The 18,700-nt window shown below is 55.8% G+C and overlaps 1 protein-coding gene across 3 annotated transcripts in view; it reads right to left on the bottom strand.

Moving 5' to 3' along the window:
• Nucleotides 1-6,427: 6,427 nt before the first annotated feature.
• SMARCC1 (SWI/SNF related, matrix associated, actin dependent regulator of chromatin subfamily c member 1) overlaps nt 6,428-18,700 on the bottom strand; it is an 83,200-nt gene continuing 70,927 nt past the window's right edge. For all 3 annotated transcript variants that reach the window (XM_066991054.1, XM_066991055.1, XM_066991056.1), the window contains 2 exons: nt 10,051-10,227; nt 6,428-8,513 (listed from right to left, as the gene is read on the bottom strand). In XM_066991054.1, coding sequence (XP_066847155.1) covers nt 8,428-8,513; nt 10,051-10,227 — 263 coding nt within the window. In that variant the 3' untranslated portion in view covers nt 6,428-8,427. The remainder of the gene's footprint in view (nt 8,514-10,050; nt 10,228-18,700) is intronic.

The following is an 18,700-nucleotide window of genomic DNA, read 5'->3' as shown; positions in this document are numbered from 1 at the left end:
CCCCCCCGCCGGGACCCCCCCCCCATCGCTCTCCCCCACACCCCCGTCTCTCCCCCCTGCATCCCCCCCAGCACCGGGTCCCCCCCCCCATAGCTCTCCCAGCACCGGGACCCCCCCCCATAGCCCTCCCAGTACCGGGACCCCCCCCATAGCTCTCCCAGCACCGGGTCCCCCCCCCCATAGCTCTCCCAGCACCGGGACCCCCCCCCCATAGCTCTCCCAGCACCGGGACATCCCCCCCCATAGCTCTCCCAGCACCGGGACCCCCCCCCCATACCTCTCCCAGCACCGGGACCCCCCCCCATAGCTCTCCCAGCACCGGGACCCCCCCCCCATAGCTCTCCCAGCACCGGGACATCCCCCCCCATAGCTCTCCCAGCACCGGGACCCCCCCCCCATAGCTCTCCCAGCACCAAGACCCCCCCCCCATAGCTCTCCCAGCACCGGGACCCCCCCCCCATAGCCCTCCCAGTACCGGGACCCCCCCCATAGCTCTCCCAGCACCGGGTCCCCCCCCCCATAGCTCTCCCAGCACCGGGACCCCCCCCCCATAGCTCTCCCAGCACCGGGACATCCCCCCCCATAGCTCTCCCAGCACCGGGACCCCCCCCCCATACCTCTCCCAGCACCGGGACCCCCCCCCATAGCTCTCCCAGCACCGGGACCCCCCCCCCATAGCTCTCCCAGCACCGGGACCCCCCCCCCCATAGCTCTCCCAGCACCGGGACCCCCCCCCCCATAGCTCTCCCAGTACCGGGACCCCCCCCCATAGCTCTCCCAGTACCGGGACCCCCCCCCCCCCCCCCATAGCTCTCCCAGCACCTGGACTCCCCCCCCCCAGCAATCCCAGCACCGGGACCCCCCCATCTCCCCCCTCTGCCCCCCCAAATCCCTCCCAGCACCACGAATCTCAGCCGCTGTCATCCCCCCCCCACCGCTTGGTCCCCTCTCGGCATCCCCAAACAGCCCCCCCATGGCAGGACCCCCCCCCCCCACCAGCACCAGCTGCCCTCACTGAGCCCCCCCCTCACTGGCCCTGTGTGGGGTGAGGGGGGACATCCCTGCACCAGGACGCCCCCCCCAGCATCTACAACCAGCACAGGGACCCCCCCCCCCCCCGCAGCCCCAAACCTGGCACTCAGCTGGGGGGCGCCCACACCCCTCACCCGGGGTCACTGCGGGGCTGGGACCGGGGCTGGGACCCCCCCCCCAGGTGAAGCCCCCGGTGCTGGGGCAGCCGCTCTGCTCCTCCTGCCCCATCTCCTGCCCACGAGCACTTTTCTCCCAGAAAATGCTCCCCAGGGTGGGCACCGGGCATTTTTTGGGTGTGGGGGGGCCTGATTCTGCCCTGCGGCGGGGTGTGAGGATGGGCAGGGGGTGAGGATGGGGACGTGGGCAGGGGACACGGGCAGGGGACACGGGCAGGATGCATGCCGGTGGCTGCCCCAGGCCCCTGCCCATCGTGCGCCGGGGAGGCCGCGGCGGCACAGAGGCCGGATTGAGCAGGGGAAGAGCCGGGGAGGAAAAGCATCGCGTGGACGTGACCGGCGTAGTAATGGGGCCGGGGTGAGCCGAGAGGGGCCACGGGGGAAGAGGGGGGGACGGGGTTGGGGCAGGAGCCCTGCGGATGCGCGGCCGGGGGTTTGGTGTGGCCACGGCCCCGGGTGCTTGCGTGGGGGGGCTCCAAGCCGTCCCTGCGCCCCCCAGCCCCACGCGTGCCCCCACGGCGCCTTCACGCTGCTGGAGCCACGCAGGGGTGCGTGCGCTCCCCTGCCCACCCCGGGGCAGCACCCGAATCCCCCGTGTGCCGCTGCCAAGGTGCGGGGACACGGCCCGTTGCGTCCCCAGGTGCTCACGGGGACACCACACCCGTGAGGACACCACGCTCACGGGGACACCGCTGCGTGCACAGTGACACCGTGTGCACCTCGAGGTGCAGCGGGCGCCCAGCCCGTGCCCGCAGCGCTGCTCTCCTCCGTGCACGCGCCCCTGCAGCGCTTCGAGGCCGGGCAGGCGGTCGGGGCGGTGACGTCCCGGTGCTGCCACGCGGTGCTGCGGGACCGATCCTGCTCTCAGTACCGCAACCACCACGCTTCTCCGAACCGCCCAGGGAGAGCCCGAGGGTCCCCAAGGTCACCTCGTGTCCTCCAACGCAGCAAAAAGACACCGGCCGCTCCCGCACCCTGGTAAAGGATGCGCAGAGCAGGGCCAGGGCTACATTTGGGTGCCCCCAGGCCCGCCGTGCCCACCCTCGATCCCCGCCGGCGTTGCAGGGACCGGAGGAGCTGTGCGGGGACCTGGGGGCAGGCGTCCCCGCTCCCCCCAGCGCTGCGCCTGGCCAGGCTCCCCGTGCCGTGAACAAACCCGGCTCTGTCCCCGCTCAAAGGGGGATTGAAGGGGCTGCACCTGCTTAATATTCGCCGCGCTTCCGCCCCTGAATGCACCGGGGCTCCAGCGCGGAGCTGTTTCCAAGGGGACCCGGCCAGGGGCCGCCGAGGGCAGCGGCAGCCAGGGACGAGGATGGGGAAGAGGCAGCGGGGAGCTGGGTGCTCCCCGTGGCAGGGGCTGAGGCCCCAGTGGGTACCCACTGTCACAGGGACAGGCTTGGCGATGGCAGAGGGGAGCCTGGGGACGAGGACAGGGCTGGGAGGGAGGCGTGGGGCAGGGGGACGGAGCCTGGCCGAGGCCGCGGCCCCTTTCTTGCACCCCTGCCCAAACCCCAGCAACCCATCCCCATTTTGTCTTCACTAGGGGCAGGAGCGGCAGCAGAGGGGTGGAAGGGCAGCAGGACGGACAGCCAGAGGGACAGACAGAGGCTGCCCAGGACAGGGAGGCGGCAGCAGCTCCATCTGGCAGCGGGGAGCACGGTGCTGCAGGGGCACCCCCTCTGGATATTTCATTTTCCGCAAGGCCCCCGGTGCTGGGCTGGGTGAGCTGAACCCAAGTGGACGCAGCGATCCCTCCTCTTCCTCCTCCTCCTCGCAGAGGTGGGCAGGGGGCTGTGTAGGGCAGGGGGCTGTGAAGGGCCTGCTGCCCCTCGGGCCTTCCCGGGTGGCAGCGATGCTCAAACCTCTTCCCCCTCTGAATTTTTTAATTGCCAGGCAGCAATTCTTTAACTGCCAGCCCCAGCAGTGCTAAAAACAACACGGGGGCTGCAGCCGCGCCGCCACCCTGCTGGCAGCCTTAAAGCCCCGACTGATCCCAGCCCTTCTGGGGGAGCAAGGGGGGATGAATTCAGACACCTCGCACGTATCAGGCGCCAGCCACCCCCCGTGGTGCTGAGCAGACCTGAACGTTGCCGTAAGCCTAGGACAGGGGCTGTGCTTGGGGGTGCAGGACAGGTGAAGAGCCTCGCGGCTCCAGCTGAGCACATGTCGATGCCAGGACCTGCTGCCCCTGGGGGCCGGAGCTGCTCAGGCCCTCTCCCATCGACCAGAGGCTGACGAAGCCGTCAGCTCCCCAAAAAGCCCAACCCAGCCCACGCAGGGAGCTCCTGGCAGCAGGTTCAGAGCTGCTCCCACCCAGCCCGGCTGCAGGCAGGGCAGAGCCCCAGGGCCGGGGCTGCAGCCGTGGAGAGGAAGGGGGCAGAGCTCAGGGCTCGCACGACAGCTCTGATCTGCAAAGATTTAAAGAAATTAAGAAAAAAAATCAGCCTGAGCTGCGTTGGTGAGCAGAACAGCACCCTGAGATCCTGCCGGCTGCGCTCAGCACCGTCTGCATGTTCACAGCAGCACCAACAAGTGACAGCAAACCCGGCACGGGCTGGGCTAAGCTGGTGCCAGCAGCACCTTCCTGCCCCTCCGAGCTCGAGAGACCTGCGCCGTGCTTAGAGGCTTGCGAAGGTGGCACCGAACGCGATGCACTTGAGAAACGCTTCTCAGCGTCAAGGCTTTCCTTTCATTGCTGCTGGAAAGGAGGATGAATCAAAGCAGCCGTTTAACAGCGAAGGACGCGGAGCGAGGACGGCGCTTTGCCCAGCTGAAAACAAAGGAAAAAAGCTCGGGAGGGCAGAAGTGCTGAACCCCGCCGGTGGACGCTCACCTTCCCCTCCCACGGGTGTTTAATGACCTCTGTGGCTCAGGCTTTGTTTCGTCTGAAACAGGGAAGCCAAAACAACAGCGAGAACTGGGTCCAGAGGCTGCAGAAATCCTCCCTGCACGCACGCAGCCGAGCTCCCGCCCCAAGCAGCCTCCAAGTGCTGTGGTGCCGAGGCTGCCTCCGCTTCCCCGCGTCCTCTACCGCGTCCTGGCCTGCTGGGGATTCGGGTGAAACGGACCCTTGCTGTGGGTCCAGCTCTTCACCCGTGCATCGTCCACTGCTCCCGACCGCCCTCCCCACGGCTCCACTCGGCAGCGGGGAAGGCTGCTGGTTTCGGCACGAACCAGGTGGTTCCCATCACGCTTCAGCTTGGAAGGAGAGAAAATGAGGGCTTTGGAAAATAAATCCAAATTCACCCCGAAGAGGTGTTGCAGCTCCCCTGTAGTGACCCCCCAGCAGCCTCCCCCCAGCAGCGAGCACCCCTGGGGCTGCCAAAAAAGGTCCCCGAGCTGTGATCCCCGGTCAGAGGCTTCAGCGAAAGAGGGAATTTCCACGCAGACAACTCGTGGAGAAGGTGCAGACAACGCACAAAGCTGTTCCCAAAGAGTTGGGAAGGGAGCGGCAGAGCCACAGGAGCAGGGGGGCACTTGGGGTGCCCCTTCCCTGCCCCCATGTCCCCCTGGTCGCTGAGGGCTGGCAGCACCCACGGGGTTATCCCGAGCAGCTCCGTGCTTGTTGCTGCCAACCTGCGGCTGCACAGCTTGAAAAGGAGTTTCCAGACTCGCCAAATCCTTCCTTTTAGTTTCCCATGGGAAAGGAGGAGGAATTGGAACAAGGGCAGCGGAGAACAACGCGCACCCTCAGACTCCCCAAACTCTTTAGGTGTCCCAGCACGCAGCTTTTGCTTTAATTCAGTTAAAAAAAAAAAAAAGGAGCTTTTCAGGAACCACACGGTGGAGCTGGTATTGCCAGGCACGACACAACAGTGGCCAGGAGCTTTGGGATGTTGTTAAAGATGCGGAGATGATTCAAGACGTGGTGTGTGTGTGTGACTGTCCCCACAGCTGCCCCACCGCTCCTCTGCAAACCCCGCGCATTACGACGGTGTGAACAGGAGGAAATCGCTCTCCAAAGCCTGCGCCTCCCTGTGCCCGTGCCACCAGAGCCGGGGTGACGCAGCGCCATCAGTCCTCGCTCTTGGGGCCAGCCGCTCGCTGTCCCTGCAGCACAAGCCGGGTCCCCGAGGGCCCGCAGCCCCCCTCCGCTGCCGAGCCACCAGGCAGCCCAGCCTCGGCAATCTGACCGCAAAGCCCTGAAGGTGCACAAAGAGAAAAGACAGGGCTGAAGAAGGGACACCGTGCCCTACGCTGCTCTTCGTAGTCCTCAAGAGGGGGGAGAGGAGAAGCAGCAGCAGGGGGAAAACCTCCCTGAAGGCAGCGGCAGCGCATGCACAGAGCGATTTACCTGTCTCACCTGGCCCTAAGCAGGAGCAGCAGCCACCACCGGGGGCGTTCAGCAGAAGACCCCAGCCCCGAGGTGCTCCTGTGCCGTCCTGCAGCAGCTAAGGAGGAATCCCCAGCCGAAAGGAGGGCACGCGCTCTCTTGGCATAACCGATCCCGTTCCTCTCGATGCCTCTCAGACCATCGCACCCCTCACACGTCCCTGCTTTCGTGCCTTTTGTTCTCCAGTTTCAGGGAACAACGAGGGCCTGCACGTATTACACGCACAGACCTGGGGTGCCCTGGAAGAAGTGCTGTTGTCAGAGGAAAAGCAGTTCCTCGGTTAATAGCGGCGGCATTGGGAAGATAACCCAGGCTGGGCTCCCAGCTCCAGTTTAATCAAAAGGCAACCCATCCCGGCAGGCTCTGGAGCCCTGCAGGACAGGACAGAAGGTCTGAAGATCCATTCGAATTAAACAATTAACCATGAAGCTGGTACGGGAATAGAGGGAAGGTTGGACCCCGCTAGGTCTGTGGGCCCAGTCCTCCTCTTTTGAAAACGCCACCTCCGAGCGGCTCTTTCAAGTGCTTCATTCAGCCAGGGGTGTGAGCGTGAGCAGTTGTCCAAGGCAGGGGTAGCACAGCAAGGGTGTGTGAAAGCAGGAATCGAAAATCATCCTAGGCCTTGAATGCTGTTTTACCTCATCCACATTCATGAAGGGTTTCAAAATCGGAAATATTTCCCGAAGCAGATCACCCAGCGCATTGTGAAGGGCCTTCACTCACCTGCCTCGCTCAGATGTCTCCCAGCTCGCCGGTAACAAGCTCTGGCTTTGTGTTCGCTCCGCCGTGGTTCGGACGCAGCCCCCAAACAGCCCCGTGTTGTACCAGCAGCGCTCGGCAAATCCGCAAGGCGCACCGTGAGAAACCAGACTGCAGACAAACGGGCCCGAGCTTTGTACAAAAAAAGACTTTTTTATTTCACAAAATTGGGTGGCTGTGTTGCAGGAATAAAACCGGCCCTATACAGAGGATCAAGATGAAAAAGTCAGCACATGTATTATTTATACAGGAACACAACAGTGTCAAGAATTCAGGTACTCTGTAGGATCATCACTAGTACAGTAAAAAATAGTCTCCATCTGGATCCTTTATATTTGAAGTTGATCGCGCTAAAAACAACCTGAGGTTATTCTAAACCGGACTACGGTCTGAACCAGAATCCCATGCTCACCCCAACGACCCTGGAGGGAAAGGTAACGTCGGGAATGAATTTCCTTTGTGGAAGGTGGAAGGCAGGCGGGCCCTGACCGTTCTCTGCTAGGCACTGTGGATTCTTAGAGCTTGACAGTGGAAAGCGTTATTCCTATGCGCTGGAAGGATCGAGGCCGCAGCCAATTGCCTGAGCATGCAGCCGGTGTGCAGACAGCCCAGGAACGGTCACCCCACGCTCGCGCACTCTCAGGACCCGAAGTCCAACCCTTAGCGTCGACGAGTCGATCACCTGAGTGCTCTTCAAAGCAAATCCTTGTTTTTTAAGCCTGGTGACATACGTGGTTCTGCGGGCTTCGGGTTATTTGGGAGACCTCTCTTTGGGCAAGCCTCAAAACACCACCTCGCACCCCGCCCCGAGAGCCGCCCGTTCAGTACGGGAGCAGTCTCCAGACGCTTGGCGTGAAACCTCTCGGTCTGGGGAGAGGGCAGAGGCCCCGGGGCAGGCAAAGGGCTCCTCTGCAGCCGCCAGCGACTGGCGGAGCAGCAGCTCGGGGCCGCCTGGCTCCTGCATCGTACCCGAAGGACTGCTCCGGTGGTCTCGTTCAGAGCACTCCCGGACTTTTGCCTTGCCCACAACCCCACCGACAGCAGCCTCGAGGAGGTCCGCGAGCGGAGGCGGTGCGTGCACGAGGGGCTCTCCCAGTCCCGATCCCGAAGCAGCGTACCGCGGCCACTGACCTCTGCCCACGCCGGCTGTCGCAGGAGGTAGTTCTGGCATTCGCACCCCAGCCATCCCAACCCAATCCCGTATGCTAGCACTTCTTTGCTACCTACTTTTTTTTTTTTTGTTCATTTTAAAAAGTAAAAAGTATATGCTCCAAAAAGAGGGACTAAAAATCGCGTTTTTATTCCTCAGTTGGCTACTGTACCAAACTACTCAGAGGGAAGGTTCAACTACCACCTTCAAAGGCAAAAGAAAGGTAAAAACTGGAGCAAGAAAACTCCTACCGTTGAGTGGTTTTATTCCAATTGATTTACTCCTGGCTTCATTCACACTGGATCAATATTTTCTTTAATAAGTTAGCGAGGCAGCCCCCAGGACTCAGCTACTGTCCTTAATGATCAGGTATCTCTAATGAACATGGCTGGCATTCCTGCACCTTCCGTGCTACAGCACGCCCTTATTTATTTTCCTTTTTAGCCCAAAGCACTGGTTTAGCATCCAATCTTGATGCTTTGCTCGTTCTGCCCGGAGAACCTGAAGCACGAAGCCACAGGTGGATTGGGCACGTGCTGCATCCTAAAGCTCAGTTAATGCCTTAAAAGCTTCATTTTTTTTTCTTTTTTTTCTTTCTTTTTTTTTTTTTTTTTATGCTCCCCAGGAGAACCCAAAGCTCAAAACACCAAGATGAAAGAAAACCAGAGTTGAGGACGCTCCGGAAGGCAAGCAGACCCAAGTGTAAAGGACTTCCCACCAGCAACACGGGAGCATCGCTGGCATTTCTGATCTAAAGATTTCCCAAAGGAATGCCGAGTACTGCCAGGCTGCGAGCGGAGGGGACAGGGGGAAAGAGACTGTGTGTGTGTGCTTGTACACGTGGATGTGCGTGCGCACACACACGGCTGGGGCAGGTCAACGGGAGGCAAGAGCCCCCCCCGGGGAACAGAAGGTAACTGAGGAGTTATTTTTGGTCACCACTATGTTGCTGTAGAAGTTCCTTCTTCCTCGACTGCTTAGGGAGCTGCTGAGGCCGGCGGGGCTCCTGCCGGAGGTGGGGTCACCCCTTCCGCTGGTGGAGGCGGCTGCGCAGGGGGGGGATCTGCAAGGACAGCAGAGGAACAGTGAGCTGGGTGCTGAACGGGCGGAGGAGCACAGCACGCCCAAGTGGCCGGCTCAGCCCGGCCCCAGGAACGGCCACGGCTGCGGCTTCCCCCCCTCTAAGCATCACAGGAGCCCCCCGGCACGCCTCATCACGCCTTTCCTACCCCTGAGCGCTGCACGAGCTCTGCGGAAGAGGGGAAAAACCTTCCCCGTTTGTACAGAGAAGACGAGAGGCGTGCAGCTCACCGGGTAGTAAAGTTCACATCACGCAGCTTTCAGAGCTGGAGTTAGTATTTCTCATCTCCGTGCTCGAGCCTTCCGACACGGCCCTCCGCTATTTAAAATAGATGGAACAATACATCTCGTACACACAGAGCCTGCACTTCAGCTCTGCGCGGCGTATGTAGGTTAAAGCAGAGGAATCCACAGCTGCAGCAAGTGGAAGGGGAGAGATGAAGTACACAAAAGGCCAGCTTTTGTGCGCGCGGAGGAGATGCTAATGGAACATGACTGACTTGTTTAGTAGGGGAGGAAAAAAAAAAAGAAACCGAGGTAAAGGAAAAGAGCAGGCAGGAATACAACCTGACATGAGATATTCCCAGAGGTAGAGGCTCAGAGAAATGGAAGAAAAAGTAAGGAAAGCTAGAGCTCTAGGAGAATAAAGAGCAAATATCTGCACAGAAATAGCATCCGAACGAGAAGTAATTCATGCTTACGCTGATTAACACCAGTGAGTCAGTACTCCTCGGCAACTCCCTTCAGCTGGAGCCCAAATGGGATGACTTCTCCCAGTTATTTTTTGCAAGAGGTACTAAAAGCGATTACAGTCGCTGCCTGGGTGGCGACAGCTACGCAGGGAGGCAGGCCAGCAGCTTGCCCCGGGCTGCAGGTAATGCAGCCGGATTTATCGAGGAAGTCACCGCAGCATCCTTCCTGCGCCAGCCATTCAGCTTTCCTTCTACTCTCTGCATTTGGCCACGTCCTTATGCTCATTCAAGTAACACCCACACAGTGGCTACTGACTTTTTTTTTCTTTTTGGCTGGCATAAATCGACTTCGTTTTCAGAGTATTTATACCATGTAAGGAACGTTCCCAATATACTTTTTGCTTTTTTTAAATTAGTGCTTCCTCTTTAATTCCACAGTGCTAAGTTGTCAGTTTTTATATTCCGATCTATTTAAGGACTTGGCTATAGTTTGTTCGTGAGGCTCTGCTGTGCATTCTCACAGACTTAGCCGAGAGAGGTTTTTGACAAAGACTACAAAGCCTTAGCACCATAATGAATAAAATCACGGATGTTATAAATAAAATAAAGGACAACGGAGTACGTTCGGATGCCTAGAGGGGAGACGAGCACTTAAAGCTTCAAGCACACCTCTGGAACCAGTCTTTGGCTGCCAACACGTACAGATATGATTACCGCAGCACATAACGGGGTTTTCAGCTACAGTGGCTTTTCCAGCAAGGAGGCAAGCCACAGAAAAGCCACCCCACGCCAGGTGCAATCAAAACATTACCGGTGGAGATCACTTACACATGCCGTTTGGAGCCGCTAGAGGAACGCGGGGTCCAATGAGGTTCCCTGACATCGGCGACATGCCGGGTGGGGGAGGACCGCCGCCGGCCGGGTGGATGTTGGCCGAGACGCTCGGCATCATCCGTCCTGGCATGGGCTGCCCAGGCATCATCGAGCCGGGCCCTGGCATCTGACCTGCAAGAGCATCGAAGAGACACGGTAATGAGACTCGGAGAAACGCGGACGTGATCAGGAAACAGTCCGGTCGTTCTCTGAGCAGTGAGAAAAGCCGTCTTGCAAATGGGAGCCAACCCTGTGCACGCTCCGAGTGCCACCTCCATCCACCCCAAAGAAATGCCTTCGCATCCCCCATGCCAACACGCTCCCTTCAGGAAGAACTCCTGGGCACTTGTCATCTCTCAAAAGCATCAGCAGGAGAAGCGAGTGGAAGATAACACACAGCTCTCTTCAAACGAAGCCTCGCTAAAATGGCATTTAATATCAATCCAAACAAAGGCACAGGAAACAAACTGCTAGAACAACGAGACATTGAATTAAGAGCACTTGATGAAAAAGAGCAGCCACAAAGCCTAATGGATTAATTTAACGGGAGAAATTAAATCATTTCATTAAAAATTATACTGTATAAGTATTTCCACTGCTAAAAAAACCTACTCTGATGTGATGGAGGTTCCGATAAATCTCCTTTGCTTATCAGCTCTGCAAGAGACCTTTGTGTTTCAGCAGCGTCAAGGAACTGTTAGGACCGCACGGCTTTGGACACCCACAACTTGCTGATTTGCTGCTTTAAAACCTCATTTGAAGAGATTATTTTGCATAATCCAATTATATTTATTTTTACACGTATACAAAGGTAAAGTATTTTAGTTAGTAAAGCAGCTACTAGGCATGGGTTGTAAAGGCTCACTCCGGAGGAGCACACTTCAGCCCCGAACCCGGTGAAGCAGTTCACCATTCACGTGAAACGAAGCACGATGGCAGAGCCCTCCGACGAGGAAGGCTCTGAGAACAGCACATAAAAGCATCACAGCCTCACCGGCAGTTAAAGCCAAAAAAGTGCAAATGCCATATTTGCGATCAAGGCAAACTTCCCAGGGTTTGGTGCCTCTGCCAACCACACAAGTCTCCCGGCTCAGCCGCGTCCCTCCCGAGGACGCACACCTCCCACCTAAAGCACCGGGTGCTCACCAGGCCCTTGGGTGCTGGCCTCTGGTTTAACGTGCTGGGTAACGACAGGCAAAATCCTGCTCTTGGAGAAAGCCAGGCTGTCCTTGCACAAAGGCAAGGCAGGGCCATGGGATAAGGGAGTACTTGCTGCTGAAAGCCGAGCCGGTGACAGCCCCGGTGCCCAACAATCCAACACAACTCAGCTCGTGGGCTTCGTACAGCCCCGATGCCAAATCACCCGAAATTCGTAGAGACTCAGAAGCACCGGACCATGGAAACAACACGGGAGCTCATGGTCACACAACAAGAGGTCCAAGTACCAGCCTGATGCTGCTCCACCACGGGAACAAGACTAGCACGCTCGCAAGCAGCAGATGTGAGGCTCTCTGGAAACATCCAACCTCTCAAACGTTCACAAAGGACGAGAACTCTGTGTATTTATCCCCAGACACGCTCCGCCGCTGGTAAGCGGCCTGCAGCGCAACACCACGGCATTTCCATCACTTTTTATTAAAGAGCAGCAGCCAACCACAAAACCTGCCTACGTTTGAGCCTCAAATCCCCTCTTTTATCCCCAGCAGTACCAAAACATTTCCTGCTCTGGTGATGGCGAAGAGGTGACTTGAAGCAGCCCCTTGGAATCCTTACTCCTCTGGTCACCAGCCTGAGCACGAGAGGAAACGCGGGGCATTTCCTAACGCCACACTGCACGCCTCTGTCCTCAGCCCCTCCACGCAGAAAGCTGCAGCCCTTGACTGTCTTTGGTCGCCCTCAGCTGACCTCACTCCGGTTTACTGACATCTTTCTTGTACTGGTGGGCCCAGTGCCCCAGACGTGGTCTAACAACCAACACGGGGCAAGGCCTCCCAGGTACAGGCTTTGCATTCGTCCTCGCTGCGTTTCACAAGGCTCCTGCCAGCCCGTTCCTCCGGCCTGTCTCAGTCCTCCTGAACAGCACCCCTGCCCTCAAGCACATCGACACGTAACGCTCGGATAACCGAAGATTTAAGCAGACTTGGCATGAATTTACTGCCACGGGCATCTACGCATCTGTTTTGGTCCAGCTCACTCGGGGTTGAGGAGTGGGCAGAAAGGGCACGGCAGGACACGGCAGGCAACACGAGAACAGCGTCACTGAAAGCAACAACCCGGCACAGCCTGGGACTTAAAAACATGATGATCCATTAGTGCTAGAAGTGGGGCAGGAGCTACAGGATCAGTGCTGCTGGGTTTACACCCGCAGACCCTGCACCACCCTCCTCCAGAGCTGGAGGGATCGGCACAAGGCCGTTGCGTCCCGGTTCTGTATCAGAGGGCAGAGCTCGGAAACCTCAGCCTGCGGCTTCGCAGAAGTCAGTACAGCTGGGAGACGGAAAGCAGGCAGCTCTGCACCATTCCTTACGGCTGCCGATGTGCAGAAACCGATTTGGTGGCTTCTACGACCTCGGTGGTAGCAGCTGGGCTCTGAAGCGCGGCCTGATGGAGAACGGGTGCACGAGGGCAGCTCCTGCAGCGCGGATTGTCCTGATCTGCGTGAGACAGATGTGGGAACTTCCGACATGCCTGGCGTTACGTGATGACCTGTGGCACTGGAGTCACAGCATACGAGAGGACAGCTTGAATTCCAGGTTGCTGAAAATTCTGGGCAAAATATTAAAACAAAACCAAAGTCCTGCATCGCCAGCTATCTACCCAGAAGAAAATGAGATTCGTTTGGCCGCTTTGCTAACCGATACCAAGCAAGCCTATTCTCTTCAATTATGAAATGTCCTGGCTATTGCCAACTCAAAGGAGTTACTTTCCAGGAAAGATTTATACCCTCCTGCTCCATTTACCTGTGCCCCTTCACCTTACACTAAGCAGTCCCCCAAGAGCAGCCGGTATCTTCAGGGGTTGCTGTCGTAAATGCAGTCTGTTCCCCAGAGCCCAGAACACAACACTGCGGGCTGGTTTTCTGTGATAGGTAGGGAAGGAATTTGAGCATTTGCCTCACCGTCCTGATGGGCTGCCTGTTCCTGGTCAGTCTGAAGTTTTCGGGTGCACTCACGACCCCATTTAAGAGCAGCAGAGCTGGTGTAGAGACGTGGGCATGCAGCAGACGTGCAGAGGTCAGACCTACCAGCAGCTCGGGACACAGCAGTGCCAGTGTGGCTCCCTAAGCACCGAGCACCAAATGCTCCAAGAGCACAACTGCGGAAGGCTGGATCTGCACTCACCCTGTTTTTACAGCCTTCGCTGAGTATCTGCTGCCTACCAGGATCTGAGGCAGCAGCACAAGCCTCTGTGCTGGCCCAGCATGCATACTCACAAACTACAAACTACTCGTGAAAAGCCAGATTTGCCAGAGAACAGAGAAACTGGCCTGCCAAGCTTAAACACTGGCACAACGTGTCCAGCTCTGGATTAGCTCACACCAGCAGGAGCAGCACTGCTCCTTGCCACGTCCCCATCCTCCCACACCTCGACTCAAACGTTGTACTCTGGAAGGAGACAACACAAGGACGGCCACGCTCGGTACACCAAGACAACGTTATTATGCCGCTAAGAACTCTAGCTTGAGCACGTCTTTATTTTTTAATGAACTCCTGTATTTTCAACTACAAAAAATAATGAAGGGAAACAACTGCATCTGCAAACGTCCAGAAACAAAGGGAGACTACCGAGCAGATACAGGGCAGCTGAAACTACAGTGGCAGGTCTGAACCTGTGCCAAAAGCAGAAACCAGAGGCTAGAACAGCCTGGAGATGCAGAGGGCTTTGCAGCAAAAGGACAAGACAGTCACAGGTACGAGTCAAGTTATTCACTGGCAAAACAAAGGTTGAGGGGGGAACAAAAGTGAAAAAAATCAGCACATCACAGCGGTGTTTCAGAAGCCCAGGAAAGCCAGGAACTGAGAAATCCCCAGCCTGGGAGCTGCCTTTTGACACAAGCCTGAAACTCTCCAAGCACAGTTTGGCTTTCTTCCTTCTAACGCTGCATCCCTGCAAGGCTCTCCCCATGCAAATGAAACGATTAGCACTGGAAAACCTCTTCTGAAACACCTGAAGCTGGATCAGGCTTACTGCATATGCAGACATGCTTCACATGAGGTCTTAAGAACCAATTAAATCAACTTAAAAATTCGTTTTTTTTTTGTAAATTCAAATTGCATCATTACTTCATATCTTCTAACAACGCTCACTGGCAAGTTCCTGCTATCTGAATCGAGGTATCTGTCAGTATTTTTCTCTCTTGGAGATTTAAAATTAAGTGGCACTGCAGTTTTTTCCTATAAGCTGGAGAAGAGTGTGTTTGAGTACAGGGCTGGCTGTCCATTCTTCGCCTTTCTGATGGGATAAGCAACAATTTTGTCTTAAAATGAGCTTAAGGTACTCGCAGAGGAACAATCTTATCACATACACAACTCCAAAACGCTGAATTCGAGCAGTAATCAAGCAATACCCAACCAAACTGGGATTAACAAAGGGGAAATTACTACTACCACCATGGCAAAAATGAAGTGCCTTTTCTACAGAGATCATATGCTTTTTCATTTCACAAGAGATACCGCTTCAAGACAGCAGCTCAAGCATAAAATGTGCAAGTGTGACCTACATAAGGGGGAGAGCTTAAAAAACAGCAGACGCAGGAAGAGATAAAGCCAAAAGGTTCAATAAAATGAGATTTAGCAGACTAAAAAAAATCCTTTACACGTTAGAGGTTGGAGACATTTTCTAAATGCAAGCTCCGAAGCATTCCACTGTTACCGAACTGCCAACTGCAGATTCGCGTTACAGCGAAGCTCACGAGGAGCAGTTTTTAAAGGATCTCCAAGGTATTTATCCCAATTAGATAAGCCTCTACCCCTATTAAATCAGCTACCCGAGGGGCACTACAGTGGCAAACACCGAGGATTTTTGTTCCAGTGTAGCGGTCAATAGGGCGTGATGCACAGAGCCCGAGCCGACGCCAGTCCTCCTGCGCACCTCTGCTATTTGCCATGCAAAGCGCGAGCGTGCCAGCACAGGCAGCGCTACGTGAGGGCATTGCCCCCTTCCGTGGCCAGGATTTCAGAGAGGGCAAAGCAGCAGGCACCGCGACGCGGCCCTCATCTCCCCAGGAGCCACATCCTTCTACAATCCCGCTCTCCTGCTATTGAATGAGTTGTTTCAAAATCCTGATGGGGGAGCAGGCACACAGCCGCTCCGGGCACGCCAGCCGGCTCGCCGCAGTGCTGCGAGACATGCTCCTCCTCGCTGCCAACGGAGCCCGCAAGACGCGGCAATCCGCGCTCCAACCAGCCTCCCGGAGACGGCCTCTCCTTCAGCACGTCCTCCCCCCCTAACACGCGCTGCGGCAGGCGATCCCGTAGCCGAGAACTGTGAATAATTAACCACAATAACTCATTTAGCATCGAGTCTCGGGGGAGAGGCAGAATTTCCACTTCGCTTGCATGCTGTGTTTCTGTCGCTCCCCTCCAGCGCGATGCATTCGGCGCGGGCAGAGGCATCGGCGCGCTGCGCAGGCACCTCCGAAGGCCTGGGCACACCGCAGCTGGCTGTGGGGCCAGCCGACGGCTCGCCGCTCTTTGCTCATCAAACCCGATGCGAGGTCCTTTGTCGAGAGGCTGCTTCGCGCGTTACGCCAGCAAGGACAAGCCTTACGCACAGCAGCACTGGTGACCTTCAAATATCAAGGCACTCTCAATAACGCCTCCTTGCAAGGAGCTGGGAGCTGCTCAAACTCACCGGAGAAGCCCTGCAGACGTTCAGCACGGTGCAAGTCAGCAAAATGTCATCCAGCATCCCCAAGGGGAAGCGTGGTCCCCCCAGTCAGCTCTTGTTTCCTACTCGAGCCCCGTGGCACCCCTTGCACGCCCAGGTTTTCGCAGGTGATGTGACACAGCTGGCAGGCCCTAAAGGAAGGCTTTAAACCTGCCTGCCCTAGTGACCCGTGGGGCAAAGCCACGTACAAAAACCGCCCGTTGCACTGCCCCACAAACAGCCTTCAGCACTAACGCAGAGCAAAGAAGTCGAGGTAAAGTCAACACTCGCCTTCTGCCAAAATAGAAGTAACACAACTGCCCTTCCACGACACTGCTGAGAATCTGCCAGAGAGCATTATCTGGCTTTAATCATTTTTTTTTTTTGTATTACCAACCACTGCTACACCTTACAAAGCCACAATTAAGCGTGGATTATTAGGGATGAATACCACAAACCTGTTTACCGCACATATTACTTTGCTTTCCTATCGCGTGACGACCCCCTGCAAGTCTTCTGCCAGCAAGCTCATAACGTGCAAAAAGAAAGCACTGACAGCCCTTGGAAAGTATTTACCGGAAGGAAGCGAACCCTAAAATCCTGATCTGGACAAAAAAATATCCTGTGATTGCAGCCAGCTCAACAGGAAAGTAAAGAGCAACCAGGAGCTCATTTTTTTTTTATTTTTAAATATTTCAACATAAAAAATGTGGAAAATATGTTGGGGAAAAACGCTATGAAGTTACTCACCCAGCCGTGGTGGAAAGTGCATCCTTACCTCTTTACTCTATTTCTGCTTTGGGTTGGAAATGATTTAGTAGCTGAAAATTCACTCTGAAGGGAGGAGTTAATTAATCCCAGCTATTAGTACACGCACCTCTCCCTTCCTCCAAGAACTGCAGGTTTCTCACAGCACACACCACAAGCATCACTTGTGCAAGGCACTTCTCGGCATTTCACAGATAACCTGAACGCAGAGAAATCTATAACGCGCTTCAGATAATGCAACCAGCTGCAAGGCCAGCAGCACAGGAAGAAATTCGGAATTTTATTTTACATTCTAATTATGAGGTACATTTTTTCATGGTGAGAAACAGGAATCCAACGTTATTTTTCTATATTTTAAACTCTTCCTTCCAGGGACCGGAGAGAACAAAATGAGCTCCGTCAAAATGAAGTTAGGAGTTGTGGTAAAGTCAAAAACGTAGGAAATGAGCTAGCAACGGGACTTGTCTGAAAACAGTGAACAGCACCACCGAGCCGACCAGAACCTGGTCACATCCAGGCGCCGAAGCACAAACTAAAGGCAGCCAAGCTCAAAACCCAGGCTGGAGCAGCAGGCACCAAGTTCAGCTGAACGTCACGGCCGACACAGCAGAGCCCTACTTCGAATTTTAAACTCCAGGCTGTGTCTTTTCAACCATCGAGCCGTGCTGCTTGCTCTGACCAGCAAAGAGAGCCCAGCCTGCCTCTGCGACCAGAGGAGCTACAAGCAGCGACTTTCCTTTCTTCCATTTCTAAATGCCTTTCGGATCTTTTCACCACTTTGTTTCCTTGCCATCTCTTCAGCTTACGTCAATCACTTTAAAGCCATTCGACTCAGCTTTTTCTTCACGGTCTGCTGACCCAACGGTTACACTTTTTGCCACTGTTAAGGTCAGAAACCTGGCTGCTAACACGGATGAGAACCAAGGCCTGGAGTCGGGCCCACGCAGCTGCAGAGGGAATGGTGAAGGTGTATTTCCACCTCCGGCTCCCCCTCAGGGCCTTGCTGCTTCACTTCCATTCACAGTCGGATTTTGAAGACTTGCCCACTGGCAGGTCCAAGCTGTTTGGGGATTTTTCTCCAGTGCCAACCGAGTGGGTCAGCCCCTCCTGCGGAGCTGCCAGCCGGCCCAGCGGGCAGCGGCTCATCGAACAGCCTCCAACAGCCTCCCTGTACCTGAGGGAAGGATTACTCCGCGTCACTCGAGTTCCTTGGAAGCGTCCACTTTAGGGAAAGCAGGTTATTAACGGACAGAGACTGAGAGGGGTACGAAACAGACTGTTTTTCTTGCAAAAAGGAATTCAAGCTCAGCACTGGCATGCAGCACACTGACAGCTCCAAAGCCCAAGGTTCACCTATGCAGCTAACTCCGAAAAAAAAAGCAGTTTCCAGATTTCTTCTGCACATGTGTCTCAGCCCTCTCTAGCTGGGACTATGTCTGCTAGGTGAGGTCAATCTACATAGAAACCCTCCAGAATTTTAGCTCTCCACCAAGACACCAGGGAACTCCCCGGCAGGTATGCAGCGAGGGAACTTCAGGCACAGATGTACAGCCAGTAAGGTGAGGTTCCCCAGTTTGTTCCAACGGACCCCAAATTAGCAGCTGAGGAGCAAAAATTGTTCCTGATCTATCTATGAAAAAGTGTATCATGAAATTATTATACTGCTAAGTTGCCTAAAAAAATTAAAGAAAATACATACATTACAATAGGAATTCTGTAGTATTTAACACAGATTCAACAGGACCAATATGATGCAATAGGGGATTTTTCTTTTCTTTTTTTAATGTATACAATACGTGGTGCGTGTGTGCATGCGAAATGCAATTGCTGACTGCCTCAGGGTTCCAGCAGGATTTCTGGAGATCGCAGCTTCGTGTCTGTCGCGTGCACCGCCTGCGCACAGACCCAGGCTGCAACGTACTGATTTGTGAGGGAAACCAAAGTCACACACCAGGCAGCTTAAGCTACC

Source organism: Anser cygnoides, chromosome 2 (genome assembly GCF_040182565.1).
Source record: "Anser cygnoides isolate HZ-2024a breed goose chromosome 2, Taihu_goose_T2T_genome, whole genome shotgun sequence".
Classification (NCBI taxonomy): Eukaryota; Metazoa; Chordata; class Aves; order Anseriformes; family Anatidae; genus Anser; species Anser cygnoides.
Note: the sequence above shows the minus strand (reverse complement) of the source record. Positions and strands in the feature narration are given on the sequence as shown.